We start from the raw sequence: 23,180 nt of genomic DNA, 5'->3' as shown, positions 1-23,180 counted from the left end.
GGAAAGTGGAGGTAAAAATACAAGAGCACATTTATATTGCCAAATATGTATATATTTATGTGTGTATTAAACTAAACGGAGCTCCTCTCATACTCTGTAAACCACTGAAGCATATAGAGAGGCTCTGCCTTTTAAAGCTATAGGTTTCCTGTCCTTGGAGTTGGATCCTCTCTCTCCATGGTAAATCCAATTACTAGTAAGTCCCATTTTCCCAGGTGTAGGTTAATATTCTAAAGAAACAAACCACACTGTCCTTGCCTTACCTTAAGGTACCGTTACACTAAACGACTTACCAACGATCACGACCAGCGATACGACCTGGCCGTGATCGTTGGTAAGTCGTTGTGTGGTCGCTGGGGAGCTGTCACACAGACAGCTCTCTCCAGTGACCAACGATCAGGGGAACGACTTCGGCATCGTTGAAACTGTCTTCAACGATGCCGAAGTCCCCGGGTAACCAGGGTAAACATCGGGTTACTAAGTGCAGGGCCGCGCTTAGTAACCCGATATTTGCCCTGGTTACCATTGTAAAAGTAAAAAAAAAAAAAAAAAAAACATACTCACATTCCGATGTCTGTCACGTCCCCCGCCGTCAGCTTCCCGCACTGACTGTCAGCGCCGGCCGTAAAGCAAAGCACAGCGGTGACGTCACCGGCGGCCCTGCGCTTAGTAACCCAATATTTACCCTGGTTACAAGTGAACACATCGCTGGATCGGCGTCACACACGCCGATCCAGCGATGACAGCGGGTGATCAGCGACCAAAAAAAGGTCCTGATCATTCCCTACGACCAACGATCTCCCAGCAGGGGCCTGATCGTTGGTCGCTGTCACACATAACGAGATCGTTAAGCGGGATCGTTACTACATCACCAAAAGCGTGACGTTGCAACGATATCGTTAACGAAATCGTTATGTGTGAAGGTACCTTTAGTCCAGTTTTGTAAAAAACATCACAGAAAAGAAACCGCCTTACCAACACCAGGTCAGATTACAAATGCACTTGCAGGATGCAGTAGACCCCTGTGATAAAGACGGGGCAGCAAAGATGCAAAATCCTGATGGAGCAACCACTCACAAACCTACCAATTCGAGGAGGGGGTGGCTGTGTAGTATTAAAAATGCACACAGATAAGGCTTGTATAAGGTGCCAGTCAAACAGGTACGTGTGATGCACAGTGTCTGGCTTACAGCCTATTGAGGACGCCCATACTATTAGATCAGGCGGGCTGCCCAGCACTATAGAAGTGCACCCCACAAGGACAGAACCCCAGTAAACCCAACCAACAAAAAAGGGTCTGGCTGCTTCCTGCATAAAATGAAAAAAATGCAATAGAAAATTATGTATAAAATAAGAAGGAAATTTATTTATCGGATTTATTAATCTTTGGCATGTCAATTTACACATGGGCATTTCATGGCCTAGCACTAGTCTTAGAATAGGGGAACCTATATGTTGCGTATTGTTGTCCTTTTGTATTGTTAATCCAAAAAGCTAAAAGGTGGTAAATTGTAGAGTTGTTTTGTACCATAAAAATGTATTGCTTCAAAATAAAATTATTAAACCTTAGCTTTCACGTAGAATACATAATTGTAGTTATGTTGCTGTGTTGTAGGAGTTACAAGCGGAAATTGCAAAGCAGGATTTAATTATTCAGGCTCGTGAAACATCAGAAAAACTTCTAGAAGACTATAAAGGTTTGATACTTAAGCCCATCAAAGCCATTTTTTTAGTATTTTTTATTTTTTCATTTTTTTTCTTTAACTTTGCTGCTTTTATTTTATTTTAGATCAGCAGTTGGCAGTGAGAATATCTTCAGACTCGAGAAAAAGGGAATTGTTTCTGAAGCTGAAGGAACAATTTGAGAAAGATCAAAAGGTTAGATTAAATTGCGGATTGAAAGGATCATATAACGTGCCTCATTTTTCTCCCTAGCAGATTAACATGGTTCTGTTACCACTTAAATAGATTTGTTACCAGTTGCTTTAGGCTTCCATCCTTGTGACCACCAGCGATCACTAAAATAAAGAGATTTTAGCACTTGTCCAAGAAGTACTGCATGAACTAGAGATTGGTAATGATACCATTGTTATTTGTAAAATTTATTGCAATTTTTCAATTTTGAACAAAGAGACGACTTGCAGCCAAACAGGAAGAGACTGATGATGACTTCAGCTATGCTCGGGAGCTACGTGATCGTGAGAAAAGATTAAAGGCATTGGAAGAGGAACTAGAATTGAAAGCAAGGTAGACTATTTCATTGTACCATTGATGTGCATACTTTGCTTTTGCATAAATTCTGTCATCTAGCAAGTCATTTTTATCTACCACCAGAATGCGGGTTTTGCCTGTTTTATTTTTCAAGGTTTGGTGCGCCAATAATATATTGATGGGATATGCTTAAAATATGAGATCAATGTCCTTTCCACTTTTTTGTCCTCCACCCTTCTCTAGAGATGAGACGTGTTACACTACTCACAATTCAGAGATGTGTTATCAAGAAAGCTTCTTTCTGTTAGAAAATGCAATAAGCAATTATTAAGCCACATTAAATTAAATGGGGTTGAGCTTTAATATATAATTCATCCAATTGGTAAAAAAGCCGACTTTCTCCTTCGCCTCATTGGGGGACACAGGACCATGGGTGTTATGCTGCTGCCACTAGGAGGCTGACACTAAGTAAACACCAAGAGATTAGCTCCTCCTCTGCAGTATACACCCCACACACTGGCTCCAGGTGAACCAGTTCATGCTTAGTGTCTGTAGGAGGCACATGGGTCTGGTCTTCAGACCACAATTTTTTATTCTTAATCTTTTTAAGTATTACAGGGGGTGACGGATCCCTTCAGGTTTCCGATCTCCCCAAACCAACAACATGCGGGAATGTGGAGTGTCGTTTCCATGTACCCCCTCCTGCACCGTTGACTATGGTATGCCTGAGCTCTCTTTTAGGGGTAACGGATCTCTTCAGGGCACCGCTTTCCCCATACCATCAACAGACGGGAACATGGAGTGTCGCCGCCTCCATGTACCTCCTTCTGCAGCCAGGCTTATTACAGCCGAACCAATGGCCCTGTTCCATCCTGGGGGGGGTTAACCCCTAGGATGTCCAGAGGCACTTATGGAGTCCGTGCGGCCCCCACTGCATCAGCACTGATAAACAGTGGCGATGGAAGGAGGCGGACGGTCCCTCTCCAACTCGCGACCAATGGGAGGGTGGATGGAGGGCACCCTGCACTGTCCACGTTACAGCAGCTGACCTGCAGGCAGGACAATCCAGGCCCTGTGCTTCTTCTCTGATGGTTTCACAACAGGCACCGTGGGTAAGTGGGGGCCCAGGTCACAATTGGTTGGAGGGCTCCTGTAGCGCCCACCCGCTATCCTCCAGGGCGATTCCTCTCCCCCCGGGCGCGCTCCGGACGGCACCAAAAAAATTAGGCCCCGGCTTTGGCCTATTCTAGGCCGCAACCTGGAAACTCCACCCACTTGATTGTGTCATGCCTGCGGCTCTGCCCACGCACTTGGCGCCTCTCACTCCGAGAGACCACCTTCTGGTAATCCCAGTGGCCATTTTTTTTTCCTACCGGCCGCCTCTCTACACGTGCAGCTTCACACTGCACACGGGGATTCTCCACTGGGCTGCATCTCACAACTGCAGACTCCTGGCGGACATCTTATCTTCCGGCCAGATTCCTACTCAAGTGGCCTGTTCAGAGGAGCACAAAACACCGGGAGGACCATCTCACAGGGCCCACAGGACCCTGGGTAAGATCTGAGCTGTGATACTCCCATTGGCTCTTCTCGGAAATAATCACTGAGGCTTAGTAGCCACAAGCCCCCCTATTGGGGCATATTAGCAGGATCAGGGACATACTGGGGTACACCACATCACTCTCTAAGACATCCAGAAAGGCTAACAAAACAGTGTTTTTCATCTCATGTATCATCTGCCAGACTTCGTTGCCATGGGGACAGAATACGCCACTCTGCAAGGCCTGTGATCCCGAATGCGCTCAGGAGCCCTCCGCCGCTACTGACCCCAGTGTACCTAGTCGCCCTGAGTGGGCTTCGTCACTGTTGCAGTCCATGGCTTCACTAGCTAAAACGATTAAGTCCCTCCAAGATCCCTCCACGGGTCAGGGCATTCGTTTGCCTATCTTAAAGGGTTCCCCTACTTCATGGGAACCGTAGGTCAGCAGGGGCCGTTCACAGTAAAAAAAAATACTTGGGCATCTAGAAAACAGACCCATAGCACGTCTCCGGGGCCTCTCGCACCTCGACATCCATGAGCTCCTTTTCTCGCTCCCCATCACCAGGGGTTCGCAGCGACCAGGGCTCTGAGTATGAGTCTGACGTGCTCCTCGACCTAGACTCACCGGATCTCTCATTGAGGCTGTCAACCAGACCCTGAAGGTTGACGAGGACTCTTTTTCTGCCCCGGAACACACGGTGTCCTTCAAGAGGACCAAATGCCCTCATAGGGTTTTCTCCAACCATCCTGAGTTTCAAGGACATAGTTCGGCGGCATAGGGAGTGACCGGACAAACGCTTCACAGGTCAGAAACCTCTTGAGGCGAGATACCCCTTTTTCATCAGATCTGCGGAAGGAATGGGCCGAATCCCCTCCAGTTGATCCACCTGTAACTCGTTTGGCCACCAAAACACTCATTTCCTTACCAGATGGTTCCTCCACTAAAGAACCCACAGACCATAACGTAGAGAATCTTGCCCGCTCAGTTTTTGAAGCCTCGGGCTCGGCACTCTCTCCTTCTTTTGCCGCGATGTGGGTAGCTAAAGCTATGGTTTCTTGGGCAGTTATCCTGACCAGAACCATTCAGGATAGTAACCTTCCCCACGAGGCAGCGGATCTGGCCAATCAGATCTCTCTGGCCGGAGACTATTTGGTGCAGGCTTTTCTGGACGTGGCTAACTGTGCTGCACTTGCAGCCTCAAACACCATCACCATCAGACGGGCACTGTAGCTCAGGGAATGGAAATCGGACTCTGCGTCCAAAAAGTCCCTTACATCTTTGCCTTACCAGAGCAGGCGTTTATTTGGAGAAAAGCTGGATAAGCTTATCTCTGACTCCACAGGAGAGAAGAGTAAATTCTTTCCCCAGCAGAAGACTAGGCTACCCTTCCGCCGTCAGCATCAGGCACGTTTCTGGTCCTTTCGCTGCAATCCCAGTTGGTCCACTACAACCACCTCTTCCGGATCGGGGCGCTCCCCCCTTGGGGACAGGGCCCCGAGGTTTCATACAGGACCAACCAGACCTGGTCCGGTCCCAGAAAACGAGGGGTTCTACTTGAACCTATTCGTGGTTCCAAAGAAGGACGGAATGGTGCTGCCCATTCTGGACCTGAAACTCCTAAACAAGTTTGTCAAAGTCCGGCACTTCAGGATGGAGTCCCTCCGTTCTATCATCACCTCGCTGGAGAAGGGGGGTTCCTAGCATTCATCGACATCCGAGATGCTTATCTCCATATCCCGATTTTTCACCAAACCACCACCCCCCCTTACCAGAAGTTCCTGTGCTTCGCTGTCTGCAAGGAACAATTCCAGTTCACAGCCTTGCCCTTCGGGTTCGCCACCGCTCCCAGAGTGTTCACAAAGGTCATAGCGGCCGTCATGTCCATTCTGTACTCTCTTGTGTGGTCATTTTGCCATACTTGGATAACCTCCTAATCAGGGGCCCGTCTTTCCAAGCCTGTGCGGAGTGCATCCGTATCACTTTGGATACACTTTCTCGCCTGGGCTGGCTGATAAACCTAAACAAATCTTCCCCTGTCCCCAGCTCAGCAGATATCCGTTTTAGGAATGACCCTGGTCACTTCCCGAGGGTTGGTGATTCTCCCTCGAGACAAGGTCCTAGCCCTTCAACAGGGAGCCGGGCACTTTGTCGCCCATATCTTCACTCCATCCGATTCGGCATGGGGTTCCTGGGCAGATGGTGGCAGCGATGGAAGCTGTTCCCTTCTCCCAGCTACACCTCTGTCCTCTGCGGCATGCGCTTCTGGCAGCCTTGGACGGGAACCCGTTCACCCTGGACTGGTTGTTCCGCTTGTCTCTGCGGGTCAAGCAGGCCCTCAGGTGGTAGACGTTACGGTCTTCTTCACCCATGGGAAATCCTTTCTCCCGGTCCAATGGCTGGTGGTCACCACCGACGCCAGTCTTCTCGGCTGGGGAGCTGTCTTCTGTCATCACACTGTCCAGGGGCGCTGGTCACCTCGAGAATCGCGCCTTCCGATCAACGTGCTGGAAATCCAGGCGATTCGGTTGTCCCTGCGGCGGTTCCATCACCTCCTGGTGGGGGTCATCCCATCTAAGTACAATCGGACAATGCCACGGCTAAGGCATATATTAACCACTAAGGGGGCTTGCGCAGCAGGGTGGCAATGCGCGAGGTGGAACACATGCTCTGCTGGGCCGAGAGGAACCACTCAGTCATCTCAGCAGTGCACATTCCGGGCGTGGAAAACTGGGCGGCAGACTTCCTCAGCTGTCAGGGTCTTGCCGCAGGAGAGTGGTCACTCCATCCGGAGGTCATCCAAGAGATCTGTTATCGCTGGGGACTTCGGATGTGGATCTGATGGCATCAAGATTAAACGCCAAGGTGCCAGAGTTCATAGCTCGGTCCCAGGATCCAGAGGTTATTCGGGCGGATGCTCTGGTCCTTCAGTGGCATCAGTTTCGTCTTCTGTATGCGTTTCCCCCACTTCCTTTACTCCCGAGGGTCATCAAGACTGAAGGAATTCCAGGTCCAGTGATCGTAGTCGCTCTGGACTGTAGTGTTTTATAGAACACTCTTAGTTTTTCATATGGCTATGTCCTAGGCACGCTTTGAGGCCATTCTCAATTTTTTTTATTACAACAATAATACATAGTGTCCACCCCTAGATGACTCCAACTTTGACCGACTTTTCAAAGTTAGGCTGGTCATTGATCACTTCAGCCACTAATTTCCTGAAGAGTATATTCCCCAAGGGACATCTGCATAGATGAGTCTCTAATACACCGCAAGGTGAGGCAAAAAATTCAGGCAATACCTGCCTAGAAAGAGGGCCAGGTACGGAATTAAAATGTACAAACTGTGCGAGAGCACCTCAGGGTACATCCAGACATTTTGTTTTATGAAGGGAAGCACAACTTTCCACATGGCATTGTAGGGCTGGGGACTTGATCAGAGAGATCTACTCCCCTCATGTTCTTATTGCATCCCAGCACACAGTCTGGTTTGGGAACCTGTGTAGAGGAACCTCGTACAGCGGTTGGGGTGCTGCCATCACCATATCTGGTGGTCAAGAAAAGGACATCCCTCTTGTCCATAACCACCAGCATGTTGTCGCTACATTGGGCTCTGCTCCCAAACTTACTTTGTTGTTTTCATACACTATTGCTATTTATTTACTGCTGGGTATTTTTCCTCATTTTGTTTTAATCTCGGGTTTTGTCTGTTTAGTGGCCAGTCTGATCATGCGCCTACATGTTGCATGCATACCAGCTTATATTCCAGTTTTTTTTTTCTATTTCTATAGCTGCATTATTTTCTTTTTACATACCGGTATATATTTTTTCTAGATCATAACAGAACAGAAAGTAGGAAGAAAAAGAGGGTTATGCTGGATTCAGCATAAGGAATCTGTTGTATTGGATTTTGATAATGGCTTATTTAAAAAAAAAAAAGTTTTCTTACTCATTTGATTACAGACAAGAACTGGTTCAGCATTACAGTCGATTATCCGAAGAGGCCACTCGGAAAGAACAGAGAGCTCTATGGAAGCTGCAGCGTCATAAATTAGAGACTGCTCGCCTGAAATTTTTTGTGGATGATGAAAACCACTTACAGGTATTTGGTTCCTGCTGTCATTGTGGATTAGTATACTACCGAGGAGTCTTTCTCTGAAGTGTCTTGATGCTCATTATGCTCCTTCACTTAGGAATTGCTTGAACAGAATCCAGTGGGTTCATCTACACAACAGATACTTCCTGGAACCTCTGATCCTGCACCTGAATCATATAACCCATCAAGAGATCAAGTAAATATGGTATGACATGCAATTTTATATTTGTCAGGGTTTTGTTTTGTTACATTTAGAACATTTTTATGGTAAATGTACATCTACATTGCTGCTCCGTGGCATGCATATACCTCAAGGAGGAGAGGAATTAACTTGATGAGACACCCCCTTTTACCACATTTAATATGTGATGTGTTGTATAATAGGAGCCGAGGTTCTTCGATCCCTGAGAAATAATGAAGATCTCTGGGGACTGAATGTATTAGCAGCACTGACACTTCCAGTGGTTCACGTTTTAATAGATTGTCTTCATTTTTCCTTTGTTTCATTTGTCATATAACAGCCAGTCATGTAATTTATGACAACTTGAATCAGTTGATCTATTACTGTATTACTGTGTATGTGGTAATAACAGTATTTTCTTTAATTATTCATATATTCTGTTCTATAGACGCTTGCATCAGAAAATATGTCTTCGGGCAATATCAAAACTGAAAAACTGAGACATGAGAGTTTTATGTGTGTGCAAAAGACTGTAATTACAACCCCTGAAAAGAAAACAGACTCCATAAATACTCCAGACCAAGCAGTAGATGGCACAAATGTGGACATACCTGCTCTGGAATTTGAAGATTTCCTTCCTATACCATCCACGGTGAGCCAGGACACACAGCTAATTGTAGATCAGGGTCACATTGACGATGCTTTACAAGCTATAGGTTCTGACCTGCCAAAATCCGCAGAAAGCATGGACTCTACAAATACATCAAGTGTTATTCCTGTAAGTGAGTATGACTTTAACACAGTTTTGAAGCCAGTGTCATTTGCACACGTCTCTCAGGGACACCTTCAGATTGGAGAATATGTATCTAATGAACAACCTAGAAGGCCGCGTTGGAATATCCATGGGCATGCATCAGATGCCAGTATCAAAGTTGGAGAATATGTTCCTGATACTGTTCTGCCCAAACCGCAAGCTAGCCAACATGGCCATGCTTCTGATTCCCACATAAATATTGGTGAATACATGTCTGAAATCAAGACTGCTCGACCTCGATGGAATATTCATGGCCATGTCTCAGAAGGCCATATAAAGGTAGGAGAGTATTCTTCTGATATAGAGGATTCAAAACCAACGCACAGTGTCCATGGCCATGCATCTCAGGCCAATATCAAGATTGGTGAAAATGTGTCTGACGTCACACTTTCTAGACCCCGGAGGAATCGCCATGGCCATGTATCTGATGTGAATATTAGGATTGGAGAGAATGTGTCTGATGTTTTATTCCCTCGACCTAGGTCGAATATACATGGACATGCTTCACAATCCCATATACAACTTGGAGAGCTCGTGTCCGACGCTGAGCAGACAAAACCACGCTGGAGTCCTTTTGGCCATGCCTCACATTCAAGCATTAAAATTGGAGAATGGTCTCCCACCGTGGAAACCAGTGTGTCTCCACATCTGAAATCAGGACTCGGCCATTCCTCTGATTCTACAGTTCAGAATGTGTTGTATGGTGATAGATTGACTTCTGAAACCTCGGAAACAGAAGATCTTCCTTCTAAAAATACAGTTTCCTCTGACACTGCTGCTGTATTGACACCACCAAGTGGGAAAGAAAATGAAGAAAACATGAAAGAAGGTAATTATTAAATACCTTACTTGGCTATTACATCTAGAATTACATATATAACAACACCATATAGGTATGTTCAGCTTCTCAAGCTGAAATATTAACATAAAAGGATCTTTCTGCAAATTTGGGGTTATAAGAGGTAACCAGCAGCCATTCACAATCATCAAATCAGCCTACAAGAAGAGTTAATGTTCAGATTAATATGAACAATAGTCTGATTCTTGACCAACCGAAGGAAAACACATGAATTTAGTAGTCAACGTTTAGCCAATAGCCTATGTCTCCTGGCCTACTAAAAATGGACATCTGATTATATAATTAAAATTAAGGGCTGTGTCATCACACAATAGTTATAGGTTATATACATTCCAGGGGGTGACAGATTCCTTATAAGGTCAGACGGGGTCCAAGTAGTTGGACCCCTGCTGATTAGTTTATAATAGGCAGAAATGCCCTTTGCAATAAATTTATAATTTCCTTGTGCAAGATGTTGTAAAGCCACCAGTTACATATTTTATTGTCCATGGTAGCACGCTATCAAACATATTAAGAGGCCTAAAAATTAATCTTTAAATAAAATAAGAAACCTAGCTGCCCTGTTAGTCTGCAGCAATTTCTTCATGATCCTGAAACAGTAAGGTTTACAGAAATCCTGAAAAAAACAAAGGGGTTAATCAATTCCATCTTCAACTGGTGACTAGCTGAAGCCACTCCCTCTTTTTGCAGTGGGTGGGGCTTCTGCTGCAGCTAGTGCCTTTACAGCCAGACATTCAGAAAAGATGATTTATATATATATATATATATATATATATATATATATATATATATATATATATATATATATATATACTAGATGGTGGCCCGATTCTAACGCATCGGGTATTCTAGAATATGCATGTCCACGTAGTATATTGCACAGCCCAAGTAGTATATTGCCCAGCCACGTAGTATATTGCCCAGCTACGTAGTATATTGCCCAGCCACGTATGTCACAGGTTAAAAAATAAACATATACTCACCATCCGAGGGCCCCTTGTAGTTCTGTCGCCTGTGTGCGGTGCAGGCAGCAGCTTCCGGTCCCAGGGTGTGATGACGTCACGGTCACATGACCGTGACGTCATAGCAGGTCCTTCTCGCGCAGGCATGCAGGACCTGTGATGACATCACGGTCACATGACCGTGACGTCATGGCAGGTCCTTCTCGCATACCATCCTTGCCACCGGAACCTGCCGCTTGCATGGAGCGGTCACTGGAGGAGGGGGAAAGGCAGCGGAAGGTGAGTATATAATGATTTTTTATTTTTTTTTATTATTTTTAACATTAGATGTTTTTACTATTGACGCTGCATAGGTAGCATCAATAGTAAAAACTTGGTCACACAGGGTTAATAGCGGCGGTAACGGAGTGAGTTACCCGCGGCATAACGCGGTCTGTTACCGCTGGCATTAACCCTGTGTGAGGCAACCTTTATGACATCATCGTCGCCATGCTGTGCCCGTCGCTGATTGGTCGAGGCCTGGCGGCCTCAACCAATCAGAGACGCGGGATTTCCAGGACAGACAGACAGACAGAAAAACCCTTAGACAATTATATATATAGATAATTTTCTTTGGCTTTCAATGTAAGATGACATGAAATCGAATCAAAAAAGTAGGAGGAATTGGCAGGATATTTTTTTTATGTTACATTTTTTGTGTTTACTGTTTGTCTAGTGCAGTGTTCCTTTTCTCCTACGCCTCATTGGGGGACACAGGACCATGGGTGTTATGCTGCTGCCACTAGGAGGACACTAAGTAAACAGAAAGATTAACTCCTCCTCTGCAGTATACACCCCTTCACTGGATACAATTTCAACCAGTTCTTGCTTAGTGTCTGTAGGAGGCACTTGGGTCTGTTTTCAGGCCCCAACTTTCTTATTTTAATTTTTATTTTATTCTTTTAGTTTTCTGTAAATTTTTAATTTTTTACTTAACGGAGTGAAGGGGGCGACGGGTTCCTTTTTTAATAGGGTCCGCTCTCCCCCGAACCATCAACAGGCGAGCACGGCGAGTATACCTCCCCGTCCCTCTCCTGCGACGTATGGGGCACGCCTAATCTACGCTAGGGCGACGGTTCCTATACGGTCCCGCTCTCCCCCCTGTAAGATGGCGAGCACATGGAGTATACCTCTTATGTGCATCTCCCGGGCTCCACCACACTCAAGCCCTCATCTTGGCGTCTCGTAGTGCCCACAGTAGCCGTAAGCCCCCTGTGGCAGGCGCAGAAGAACCCTGCAAAATCTCCATGCGGCAGGCACAGCTGTAAGTCCCCTGAGAAGGCAAGCATGCTTCAGGAGGCTCTCCGTCCCCCGACACAGGGAGGATCGATTGAGCTGGAGGTGGTCCCTCCTTCGGTGAGTACTATCTTCCTCACGCTGCCGGCGTGGGAAGAAGCGGTCCGGGTCCCTGGGGAGAGGTACCGCTGGCTAGATGCCAGCGACGATCGTTAGGCTCGGCGTCGCGGCCGCCAGAGCGCTTCGCCGGCCGGCTCCACTAATTTAGTCCCCGGCTTCTCCAGCCGGACTAGGCCGCAGTTCAAAAACCCCGCCCACGCCGGAGCCCCGCCCACTGTTCAGGCGCTTCTCGTTTTGAATGAGAAGAGCCCTGCAAATCTCGGGCGCCATCTTGGGACTCCACTGCTGCAGGGAAATACAGCCGAAAACGCTACCTCCCTCTCTTCCTCCCTGGGGACACCAGTTCAGGACCGTGGGTAAGCTGCTCCGCTACATAGGGAAAAGCTTAACCCCTTCCCTGCTCACATAACTGCTACTGCGGTTTATCGAAGATAGAAATTCACTATGTCTCAATCTATGGACGCAAAAAAAAAAAAGGGGACAAAAAGCACACTGTATTTTTTACCATTTGTGCCACTTGCAAGTCTGCTTTGCCAAGTGCCCACAGTACCCCCTTGTGCCAGAACTGTGACCTGGCCAGTGCGCAGCCGCCTTCTGCCGCCACTTCCTATGTCGTCTCCTGAGTGGGCCGTGCACGTTCAGTGGAATCCTTGGAAGGCATTGGACTCTTTCCGTGGGTCCTCCTTAAACCAGAATTCACCTCCGTCGGCTGCGACGGAATCTGGTAACGGCGCGGGGCTGTCCGACCACAGGGGGCGCACCGTTGTACGGGACTCCCGGGGTTCCAGGAAAAGGACCCTTTCCCCATCTCCCGTACACACTCGAGCTTCAGCTTCTGCAAGCTCATCTTCTCGCTCCCCCTCCCCTGAGGGTCGCAGCGTACAGGGCTCAATATATGAGTCGGAGGAATCTTTAACCCAAGACTCCTCTATTGGTCAGGCATTAATGGTGGACGATGAATCTGCTTCCTCTCAGGAAAACGCGTCCAAAAGATATTTGCTAATCACCCTGAGTTTCAGGATATTATCCAAAACACAGGGAGCACCCAGAAAAGCGCTTTACGGCTCAAAAAGCCACGGAAGCTAAATATCCTTTCTCAAGGGATCTGGTGAAGGGCTTACTTCTTTCTCCTTCTGGATCCTGCCGTGTCGCGGCTTGCATCCAAAACAATCTTCTCTCTGTCAGACGATTCATCAGTCAAAAACCCTTCTGACCGCCAGATTGATTATTTGGCTCGCTCAGTCTTTGAAGTCTCAGGAGCAGCCGTCCTTGCATCCTTTGCAGCTTCCTGGGTAGCTAAGGCAATGGTGGCCTGGGCTGAGGTGTTGACCTTTACCGTCCACGGCAGTACTCTTCCCCCAGCGACGGCCAGACTAGCTAACCAGTTAGCTCAGGCCGGAGATTTTGTTGTTAGCGCCTCCATAGATGCAGCTAATTGCGCAGCGCAAGCGGCTGCTAACGCAATTTCCATCGGGGGGGCCCTATGGCTCCGCGATTGGTGAGCAGACTCTGCTTCCAAAAAGTCGCTGACCTCTCTTCCTTACCAAGCGGGTCGTTTATTTGGGGGAAAACCTAGACCAAATCATTTCTGACACTATGGAGAAAAAAAAAAAAAAAAAAAAGTGAATTTCTTCCCCAGCAAAAACCGGCCCGGCCCTTTCGGAATCAGCAGCAGTTTCGATTCCGGTCATTTCGTAACAACTCCAGTTTGTCGTCCTCTTCCCCTGGTTCGGGACGTCGGGACAACAGAACTTCCCAGGTCTCATACAGACCAAACCGTTCCTGGAAACCCGGACCCAGGCCGTCTGCCCCTGAGCCGTCCGCATCCCTTAAACCTTCTCAATGACTCGTTGGCGTGTCTGGCGGACACCAACAAAGTAGGCTGACGCCTTCTTTTGTTCCGTCAACAGTGGCTCTCGGTCGTTCACGACGAGTGGGTCAGAGAGCTCGTGTCTTCCAGATACAAAATCGAGTTTTTCTTCACGCCATACAGGCGCTTCAAAAGGACTGTGTCATCACTCCAGTCCCTCGAGACCAAAGGTTCACGGGGTTTTACTCCAACCTTTTCGTGGTCCTAAAGAAGGACGGGACTCTACGGCCCATACTGGATCTCAAACTGCTAAAACAAATTCGTACGGGTCCGACACTTCAGGATGGACTCCCTCCGTTCCGTTGTCGCGTCCCTGGAAAAAGGAGAGTTCCTTGCATCCATAGACATCAAAGATGCTTATCTACACATCCCAATTTTTCCCTCTCATCAGCAGTTCCTGCTCTTCGCAGCCCAAGAAGAACACTTCCAGTTTGTGGCCTTGCCCTTCGGACTTGCCACCGCCCCCAGAGTCTTCACAAAGGTCATGGCGGCTGTCATGGCCATTGTTCACGCTCGGGGAGTGGTAGTCCTGCCATATCTGGACGACCTATTAATCAAAGGTCCGTCCCAGTCTGCCTGCGAGGTGTCGGTGAGCATCACCGTGGATTCTCTTTCTCCCCTGGGTTGTAAGATCAACTTCGAGAAATCATCTCCAGTGCCGGCCCAGCAAATCTGCTTCCTGGGCATGATTTTGAACTCTTCCCGCGGGCTGGTCATTCTCCCTCCAGAGAAGGTTCTATCCTTACAACAGGGAGCGCGCAGGCTCTTCCGCCCAGTCCCTCACTCCATTCGCTTTGCGATGCGCATCATCTGGAAAATGGTTGCGGCGATGGAAGCCATTCTGTTTGCGCAGTGCCATCCCCGTCCCTTGCAACAGGCGCTCCTTTTAGCCTGGGACAGAAGCCCGGTTTCTCTCGACCGTCGCTTTCATCTACCCCCACAGGTCAGGCAGACCCTCAGGTGGTGGACACTACAGTCTTCCTTGAACCAAGGGAAATCCTTTCTTCCTGTGCGCTGGTTAGTGGTGACTACCGATGCCAGCCTTTTTGGCTGGGGTGCAGTTTTTATTCACCACACGGCACAGGGTCGTTGGTCCACGAGAGAGTCACGTCTCCCAATCAATATCCTGGAAATTTGAGCGATCATTCTCGCTTTACACAACTTTCACCACCTTCTCGCAGGTCATCCCATCAGAATTCAATCTGACAACGCCACAGCCGTGGCGTACATCAACCCACAATGGGGAACCCGCAGCAGAGCAGCCATGCGCGAAGTCTCCCACGTCCTGCGCTTGGCAGAGACCAATCACTCGCTCATATCGGCGATCCACATACCGGGCGTGGAGAATTGGGAAGCTGACTTCCTCAGTCGCCAAAGTCTTGCTTCGGGCGAGTGGTCTCTCCATCCGGAAGTCTTCCAGCAGATTTGCCTTCGTTGGCTGACGCCGGATGTGGATCTCATGACCTTGAGGTTCAACAACCAGGTTCCCCGGTTCATTGCCCGTTCCCACGATCCTCGCGCCATCGGGGCAGATGCCCTGGTTCTGTCGTGGCATCCGTTCCAGCTGCCATACATTTTTCCGCCCCTTCCTCTGCTTCCGAGAGTCATCAAAAAGATCAGAGCAGAGGGGAGACCGGTGATTCTCGTCGCGCCCGACTGGCCGCGCCGAGCATGGTACGCGGAACTCATCCAAATGGTCGCCAACACCCCCTGGCGCCTTCCAGATCGCACGGACCTTCTCTTCCAGGGCCCGATTTGCCACCAGAACTCTGGGGCCCTGTCTTTGACGGCGTGGCCGTTGAATCCTGGATTTTAGCCCAAGCCGGATTCTCTCCGGGGGTTTCTTCTACCATGATTCGCGCTAGGAATCCTGTATCCATGCGCATTTATCATCGCACCTGGCGTATCTTCTTTTCATAGTGCAATACCCATGGACGTTTGCCCTTAGTCTTTTCCATTCCGTCCATTCTGGAGTTTCTCCAATCAAGTTTAGAGTCAGGCCTTGCCCTAAGCTCGCTCAAGGGACAAGTGTCCGCCTTGTCTGTTCTATTCCAACGAAGGATCGCTTCCAGACTGCCGGTTAAGACGTTCATCCAAGGAGTCTCCCGGGTGGTCCCTCCTTATAAAATGCCTTTGGCGTCATGGGATCTTAACTTGGTTCTCGGAGTTCTTCAGGAGGCCTCTTTCGAACCATTGCAGGACATCTCTCTCACCCTCCTCTCATCGAAGGTGGTCTTTCTAGTGGCAATTACGTCAATTAGGAGAGTTTCTGAGTTGGCGGCTCTCTTGCCGACCCCCCCCCCTTTTCTGAATTTTCACCCAGACAAGGTGGTTTTGAGAACCTCTCCCGAGGACATTGTCTTGCCGTCTTTCTGTCCTGCACCTACTCATTGTATCGAGAAAGCTCTCCATACTCTGGATCTGGTTAGAGCTCTTCGGAGGTGCATATCTCGCACGGCTCCCTTCCGTAAGTCGGATGTCCTCTTCGTGCTTCTGGAGGGACATAGGAAGGGTCTACCTGCCTCAAAGGCCACTCTAGCCAAGTAGATTTGTTCCGCTATTCAGGAATCCTATCGTGTCAGGAACACTCCTGTCCCAGCTGGGATTAAGGCGCATTCCACCCGGTCGGTGCTTCTTGGGCCATTCGGCACCAGGCGTCCGCACATCAGCTTGTAAAGCTACGACTTGGTCCAGTCTGCATACTTTCACGAAGCGCTACCTCATCCATACTCAGGCTTCGGCAGACGCTGCCCTCGGCAGGCGCATTCTGCACACAACGGTACCTCAGTAAGCTGGTGGTACATGGGGTATTAGCATATTGCTCCCCACCCAGGGACTGCTTTTGTACGTCCCATGGTCCTGTGTCCCCCAAAGAGGCGTAGGAGAAAAGGAGATTTTTGTGTACTCACCGTAAAATCTTTTTCTCCGAGCCACTCATTGGGGGACACAGCACCCACCCTGTTAGCCTGTTTTGGCTTGTTGTTACTTCTTTGGTTTTGACATAGTTTGTCTTTGTTCATGCTCCTACTGCTTTACTACCGAACTGGTTGAAATTGTATCCAGTGAAGGGGTGTATACTGCAGAGGAGGAGTTAATCTTTCTGTTTACTTAGTGTCCTCCTAGTGGCAGCAGCATAACACCCATGGTCCTGTGTCCCCCAATGAGTGGCTCGGAGAAAAAGATTTTACGGTGAGTACACAAAAATCTCCTTTTTGCCTCTACATAGTAATGCAGAAACATTCAGTAGTCTAGAGTAATAATTTCAGATTTGTTTCTCATAGCAGAAAACATACCTGAAGACACGAAGTCGCTTCCTCCAGAAACCAAAGCTGATGTACAGGTAAGAGCTCCTCCTCTAAGAATGATGTGGTTTCTTTACTGATTGTGTAAGGTGGTTATTATCCAGATCAACCAGCTCCCATCACGCCTTTTCACATCCTAATAGAACGAGTGGATTTCCATAAGGACATGAAAAGACTGGGAATCTTCACTTCTAACAAACAGCACAGACATAGCAATGGTGAATGAGAGATGTCCGCAATCTGCAGCTGTTCAATTAACCCTGGCATGTTAAGGTACCTTCACACTAAGCGACGCTGCAGCGATACAGACAACGATGCCGATCGCTGCAGCGTCGCTGTTTAGTCGCTGTGTGGTCGCTGGAGAGCTGTCACACAGACGGCTCTCCAGCGACCAACGATGCCGAAGTCCCCTGGTAACCAGGGTAAACATCGGGTTACTAAGCGCAGGGCCGCGCTTAGTAACCCGATGTTTACCCTGGTTACCATTGTAAAAGTAAAAAAAAAAACACATACTCACATTCCGGTGCCCGGCGTCCGCTTCCCTGCACTCCTCCTGCATCCTGTGTCAGCGCCGAACATCTCCGGCATCTCCCACAGAGCAGAGCGGTGACGTCACCGCTCTGCTTTACGGCCGGCACTTACACAGGATGCAGGAGGAGTGCAGGGAAGCGGACGCCGGGCACCGGAATGTGAGTATGTGTTTTTTTTTTACTTTTACAATGGTAACCAGGGTAAACATCGGGTTACTAAGCGCGGCCCTGCGCTTAGTAACCCGATGTTTACCCTGGTTACCAGTGAAGACATCGCTGGATTGGTGTCACACACACCGATTCAGCGATGTCAGCGGGAGATCCAGCGACGAAATAAAGTTCTGGACTTTCTTCTCCGACCAACGATGTCACAGCAGGATCCTGATCGCTGCTGCCTGTCAAACACAACGGTATCGCTAGCCAGGACGCTGCAACGTCACGGATCGCTAGCGATATCGTTTAGTGTGAAGGTACCTTAAGGAGATTGACAGAGATCGCTCCCTGTGTCGATTGGCACCTTGCAGTGAGATCTCGCAGGGAGTCAATGGTTGCAATAGATCAAAGAATAATATAAAGTTATATACACTCACCGGCCACTTTATTAGGTACACCATGCTAGTAACGGGTTGGACCCCCTTTTGCCTTCAGAACTGCCTCAATTCTTCGTGGCATAGATTCAACAAGGTGCTGGAAGCATTCCTCAGAGATTTTGGTCCATATTGACATGATGGCATCACACAGTTGCCGCAGATTTGTCGGCTGCACATCCCAAAGATGCTCCATACAAGGCAGGATGGATCCATGCTTTCATGTTGTTTACGCCAAATTCTGACCCTACCATCCGAATGTCGCAGCAGAAATCGAGACTCATCAGACCAAGCAACGTTTTTCCAATCTTCTACTGTCCAATTTCGATGAGCTTGTACAAATTGTAGCCTCAGTTTCCTGTTCTTAGCTGAAAGGAGTGGTACCCGGTGTGGTCTTCTGCTGCTGTAGCCCATCTGCCTCAAAGTTCGACGCACTGTGCGTTCAGAGATGCTCTTAGGCCTACCTTGGTTGTAACGGGTGGCGATTTGAGTCACTGTTGCCTTTCTATCAGCTCGAACCAGTCTGCCCATTCTCCTCTGACCTCTGGCATCAACAAGGCATTTCCGCCCACAGAACTGCCGCTCACTGGATTTTTTTTCTTTTTCGGGCCATTCTCTGTAAACCCTAGAGATGGTTGTGCGTGAAAATCCCAGTAGATCAGCAGTTTCTGAAATACTCAGACCAGCCCTTCTGGCACCAACAACCATGCCACGTTCAAAGGCACTCAAATCACCTTTCTTCCCCATACTGATGCTCGGTTTGAACTGCAGGAGATTGTCTTGACCATGTCTACATGCCTAAATGCACTGAGTTGCCGCCATGTGATTGGCTGATTAGAAATTAAGTGTTAACAAGAAGTTGGACAGGTGTACCTAATAAAGTGGCCGGTGAGTGTATGTATGTATGTATATATATATAGTCTCTCTCTAATAGAAAAACAAGCCCAGCCAATTAATATTCGCATTTTGACTCCACTCTACTTTAAACAATAGCAGCACTGAAGTAATATGTGCTAAATACATTAAGTAGCCAGGAACCTCTTTAATGAATTTGGTGCATTGATCAACTGCCGTGTGTTATTGCCTGAAATGTAGGTAAGTCATGGGCTGACTTACATTTGTCATCATTTACACCTAAGAGTTTAGGAGATCTGCTCATTCCACCCATAAGACGTAACTGTATGTAAATCGCATGCAATCTTTGCGTAGTTACATAATTTTGCGGGAAGGGGTTAATGTTTTAGGAATGTCTATACATTTTTAATAAGCAGCAAATTGCAAAAGTACTTATTTTTACAAGCACTATCCTACAATATCCAACTATGAGAAATGATGAGAAATAATCCTTTGCTGTCAAATTAGGCCTGTACTTTGAGGGTTTAAGGTCGGAACATGGTGAATTTCAGTAAGAAAATAACAAAACAACACACAGACTATAAAGATCACCTACATCCTCAAAAAAGTGAAATAAATATTGTAGCGGTTTCTGTAGATTAAAGGGGATGTCCAATGCTCAGACAACCCCTTCTCAATCCCGGTTTGTTCCAGTAGAATAAGAACACTTATCCTCACCTCTGGTGCCTGAACCATTTTGGCAGTGTCGGCTCTCACTCTCCCCAGACTCGCGTGACATTTTTATGTCCTACGATCCCTGTGGCCCATTAGAGCTGGCTTTACTGACCCTTCCCCCCCTCTTTCTCACAGATCAGACATTCAGAGGAAGTGAGGCCACAGCACTCAATTCCTCAACATGTCTGATTTGTCCAAAGGAGTGGTTAGTGAAGCCAGCATCTGTAATCGGCCGCAGGGATTGTGTGACATAAAAATGTCATGCGAGTCCGGGAAGAGTGAGACTAGACACTGCCAGAACAGCGCCAGTACCGAGGTGAGCATAAATGGTATTCTACTGGAAAAAACAGTGATTGAGAAGGCGATGTCTGAGCAGTGGACATCCCCTTTAACGTGAGCTTAGTATGGGAAGGTTCCCAATCAGTTGGTTTTAGTAGAAATATGGTGCTTATAATTTTCCCAGTTGAAGTCATTAGTGATTTATTGGCTTATTTCCTTAATCTCAGAGAATTTTGTCATTTAAAAAAAAAAAAAAAGTCACAATATAAATTTGGTGTAGTTCTTAAGGGGATAATCTCTCATAGCTTTTTTCTGTATACTAGGCCTGTGCTCTGTAAGTTCAGTTCACAAGTTGCTGTTTTGATACAGTTTTTGTATGTCCTTTATGCTGAAATGTGTGTGAAGTCTGAAAAATTGGATCATGCAGCAAAATTTGCAAATGCGGTAAACCATTAAAATGTTTTTTGTTTTCTTCAGAGCGACACTCTACAGTGTATGGGAGCAGTATCTGGTGACGAGACAGAAAACACAGGGGGTGCAAGTGATGATCACCCTGAAGGAGAGGACATCATCAATGGTGGCGCCTGGAAGAAACAGCAGACTTATCTACAGACACTGGCAGACAGCTATTGCCTTGAAAAATATCAAGATACCTATGAGATCATGTGTAAGCTACTTCAGAAAAGTGTAAAACCAGATTCCCTGCCAGCTCTTGGCTTTTCCACCCGCTATATGCCGATATACCCCATGAACTACTGATACTGGATCATAGCTTTTTTTGTTATATAACCCTGAATTATGTTTGTCAGTGATTCCTCTTAAAATGCTATACTCGTTTCAGAGCTGATCTAGCTCCTTCTTCACCTTCTTCAGGCATGTACAGTGAAGGAAATAAGTATTTGATCCCTTGCTGATTTTGTAAGTTTGCCCACTGACAAAGACATGAACAGTCTATAATTTTAAGTGTAGGTTAATTTTAACATTGAGAGATAAAATATCAAAAATAAAATCCTGAAAATCACATTGTATAAATTATATAAATTTATTTGCATTTTGCAGTGAGAAATAAGTATTTGATCCCTCTGGCAAACAAGACTTGGTGGCAAAACCCTTTTTGGCAAGCACAGCAGTCAGACGGTTTTTGTAGGTGATTATGAGGTTTGCGCACATGTCAGGAGGAATTTTGGTCCACTCCTCTTTGCAGATCATCTCTAAATCATTAAGATTTTGAGGCTGTCGCTTGGCAACTCAGAGCTTCAACTCCCTACACAAGTTTTCTATGGGATTAAGGTATGGAGACTTGCTAGGCCACTTCATGACCTTAATGTGCTTCTTTGTGAGCCACTCCTTTGTTGCCTTGGCTGTATGTTTTGGGTCATTGTCTTGCTGGAAGACCCATTCATGACCCATTTTTAATGTCCTGGCAGAGGGAAGGAGATTGTCACTCAGCATTTTATGGTACATGGCTCCATCCATTCTCCCATTGAAGTAGTCCTGTGCCTTTAGCAGAGAAACACCCCCAAAACATAATGTTTCCACCTCCATGCTTGACAGTGGGGACTGTGTTCTTTGTGTCATATGCAGCATTTCTCTTCCTCCAAACACGGCGAGTTGAGTTAATGCCAAATACCTCAATTTTTGTCTCATCTGACAACAGCACCTTCTCCCAGTCACTCACAGAATCATCCAGGTGTTCATTGGCAAACTTCAGACAGGCCTGCACATGTGCCTTCTTGAGCAGGGGGACCTTGCGGGCACTGCAGGATTACAAACCTTTACAGCGTAATGTGTTACCAATCGTTTTCTTGGTGACTCTGGTCCCAGCTGCCTTGAGATCATTACCAAGTTCCCCCCGTGCAGTTTTAGGCTGATCTCTCACCTTCCTCATGATCAAGGATACCCCACGAGGTGACATTTTGCTTGGTGCCCCAGATCTATGTCGATTGACCGTTATATTGTATTTCTTACTATTGCACCAACAGTTGTCTCCTTCTCACCCAGCGTCTTATGTATGTTTTTCTAGCCCATTCTAGCTTTGTGCAGTTCTATGATCTTGACCCTGATAGCCTTAGACAGCTCTTTGGTCTTGCCCATGTTGTAGAGGTTAGAGTCTGACTGAATGAGTCTGTGGACAGGAGACTTTTATAAAGATGACTATGTAAGACAGCTGTCTTTAATGCAGGTAACGAGTTGATTAGGAGTGTCTAACTGGTCTATTGGAGCCAGAACTCTTAATGGTTGGTAGGGGATCAAATACTTATTTCTCACTGCAAAATGCAAATAAATTTATATAATTTATACAATGTGATTTTCTGGATTTTATTTTTGATATTCTATCTCTCAATGTTAAAATTATCCTACCCTAAAAAATTATAGACTGTTCATGTCTTTCTCAGTGGGCAAACCTACAAATTCAGCAAGGGATCAAATACTTATTTCCTTCACTGTATATCTTGCATGAAGAAGGAGCTAGATCAGCTCTGAAACGCATAGCATTAATAAAGCTCACTCATATGGTAATCCCCCAGTGGTACCTACTTGTTCCATACCTTTGGCAGTTCTATCCCTAGCCCCTGCTTCCATCACTTCCCATTTTGACACTGTAGGGACAACACCTCTCAGCTGGTAACACCCAGTTGCCAATTTAATCAAACATTTCTGGGGGAATATCAGAGGAAATGCACAATGTAGAATTGTAAAAAGACACGATCCAGCATTGTTATATCATGGAGAATACAGGTATGTACAGCTGACAAAAGAGCTGACAGGTTCTGTTTAATGGGGTCGACATCTTTAGGTAGAATCTTTACAAGTGTGGAAGACCTTAATACAATCAACTGACTAATATATACCATTTAGACGGCCATATAAATCAGAGAGAGATCGCAACGCAGTGCGTGGACTGGCCGCCCGCTCTCCTGACCCAAGCGTGACAACTTCATGCACTTCTATGTAGCTGTCACACTCGGGTCGGGAGAGCTGACAGCCAGT

The 23,180-nt window shown here is 47.0% G+C and overlaps 1 protein-coding gene across 5 annotated transcripts in view; it reads left to right on the top strand.

Annotated features, from left to right (window-relative positions):
- The window catches only part of TUBGCP6 (tubulin gamma complex component 6), a 96,366-nt gene that overhangs the window by 36,962 nt on the left and 36,224 nt on the right, over nucleotides 1–23,180 (top strand). For 3 of the 5 annotated variants that reach the window (XM_077264904.1, XM_077264905.1, XM_077264906.1), the window contains exons 12-19: nucleotides 1,616–1,697; nucleotides 1,790–1,878; nucleotides 2,132–2,247; nucleotides 7,709–7,847; nucleotides 7,939–8,046; nucleotides 8,471–9,665; nucleotides 17,189–17,262; nucleotides 20,667–20,856. In XM_077264904.1, coding sequence (XP_077121019.1) covers nucleotides 1,616–1,697; nucleotides 1,790–1,878; nucleotides 2,132–2,247; nucleotides 7,709–7,847; nucleotides 7,939–8,046; nucleotides 8,471–9,665; nucleotides 17,189–17,262; nucleotides 20,667–20,856 — 1,993 coding nt within the window. The remainder of the gene's footprint in view (nucleotides 1–1,615; nucleotides 1,698–1,789; nucleotides 1,879–2,131; nucleotides 2,248–7,708; nucleotides 7,848–7,938; nucleotides 8,047–8,470; nucleotides 9,666–17,188; nucleotides 17,263–20,666; nucleotides 20,857–23,180) is intronic. The other 2 variants (XM_077264908.1, XM_077264907.1) reach the window with 2 other exon arrangements.

Source organism: Ranitomeya variabilis, chromosome 5, assembly GCF_051348905.1.
Source record: "Ranitomeya variabilis isolate aRanVar5 chromosome 5, aRanVar5.hap1, whole genome shotgun sequence".
Classification (NCBI taxonomy): domain Eukaryota; kingdom Metazoa; phylum Chordata; class Amphibia; order Anura; family Dendrobatidae; genus Ranitomeya; species Ranitomeya variabilis.
Note: the sequence above shows the minus strand (reverse complement) of the source record. Positions and strands in the feature narration are given on the sequence as shown.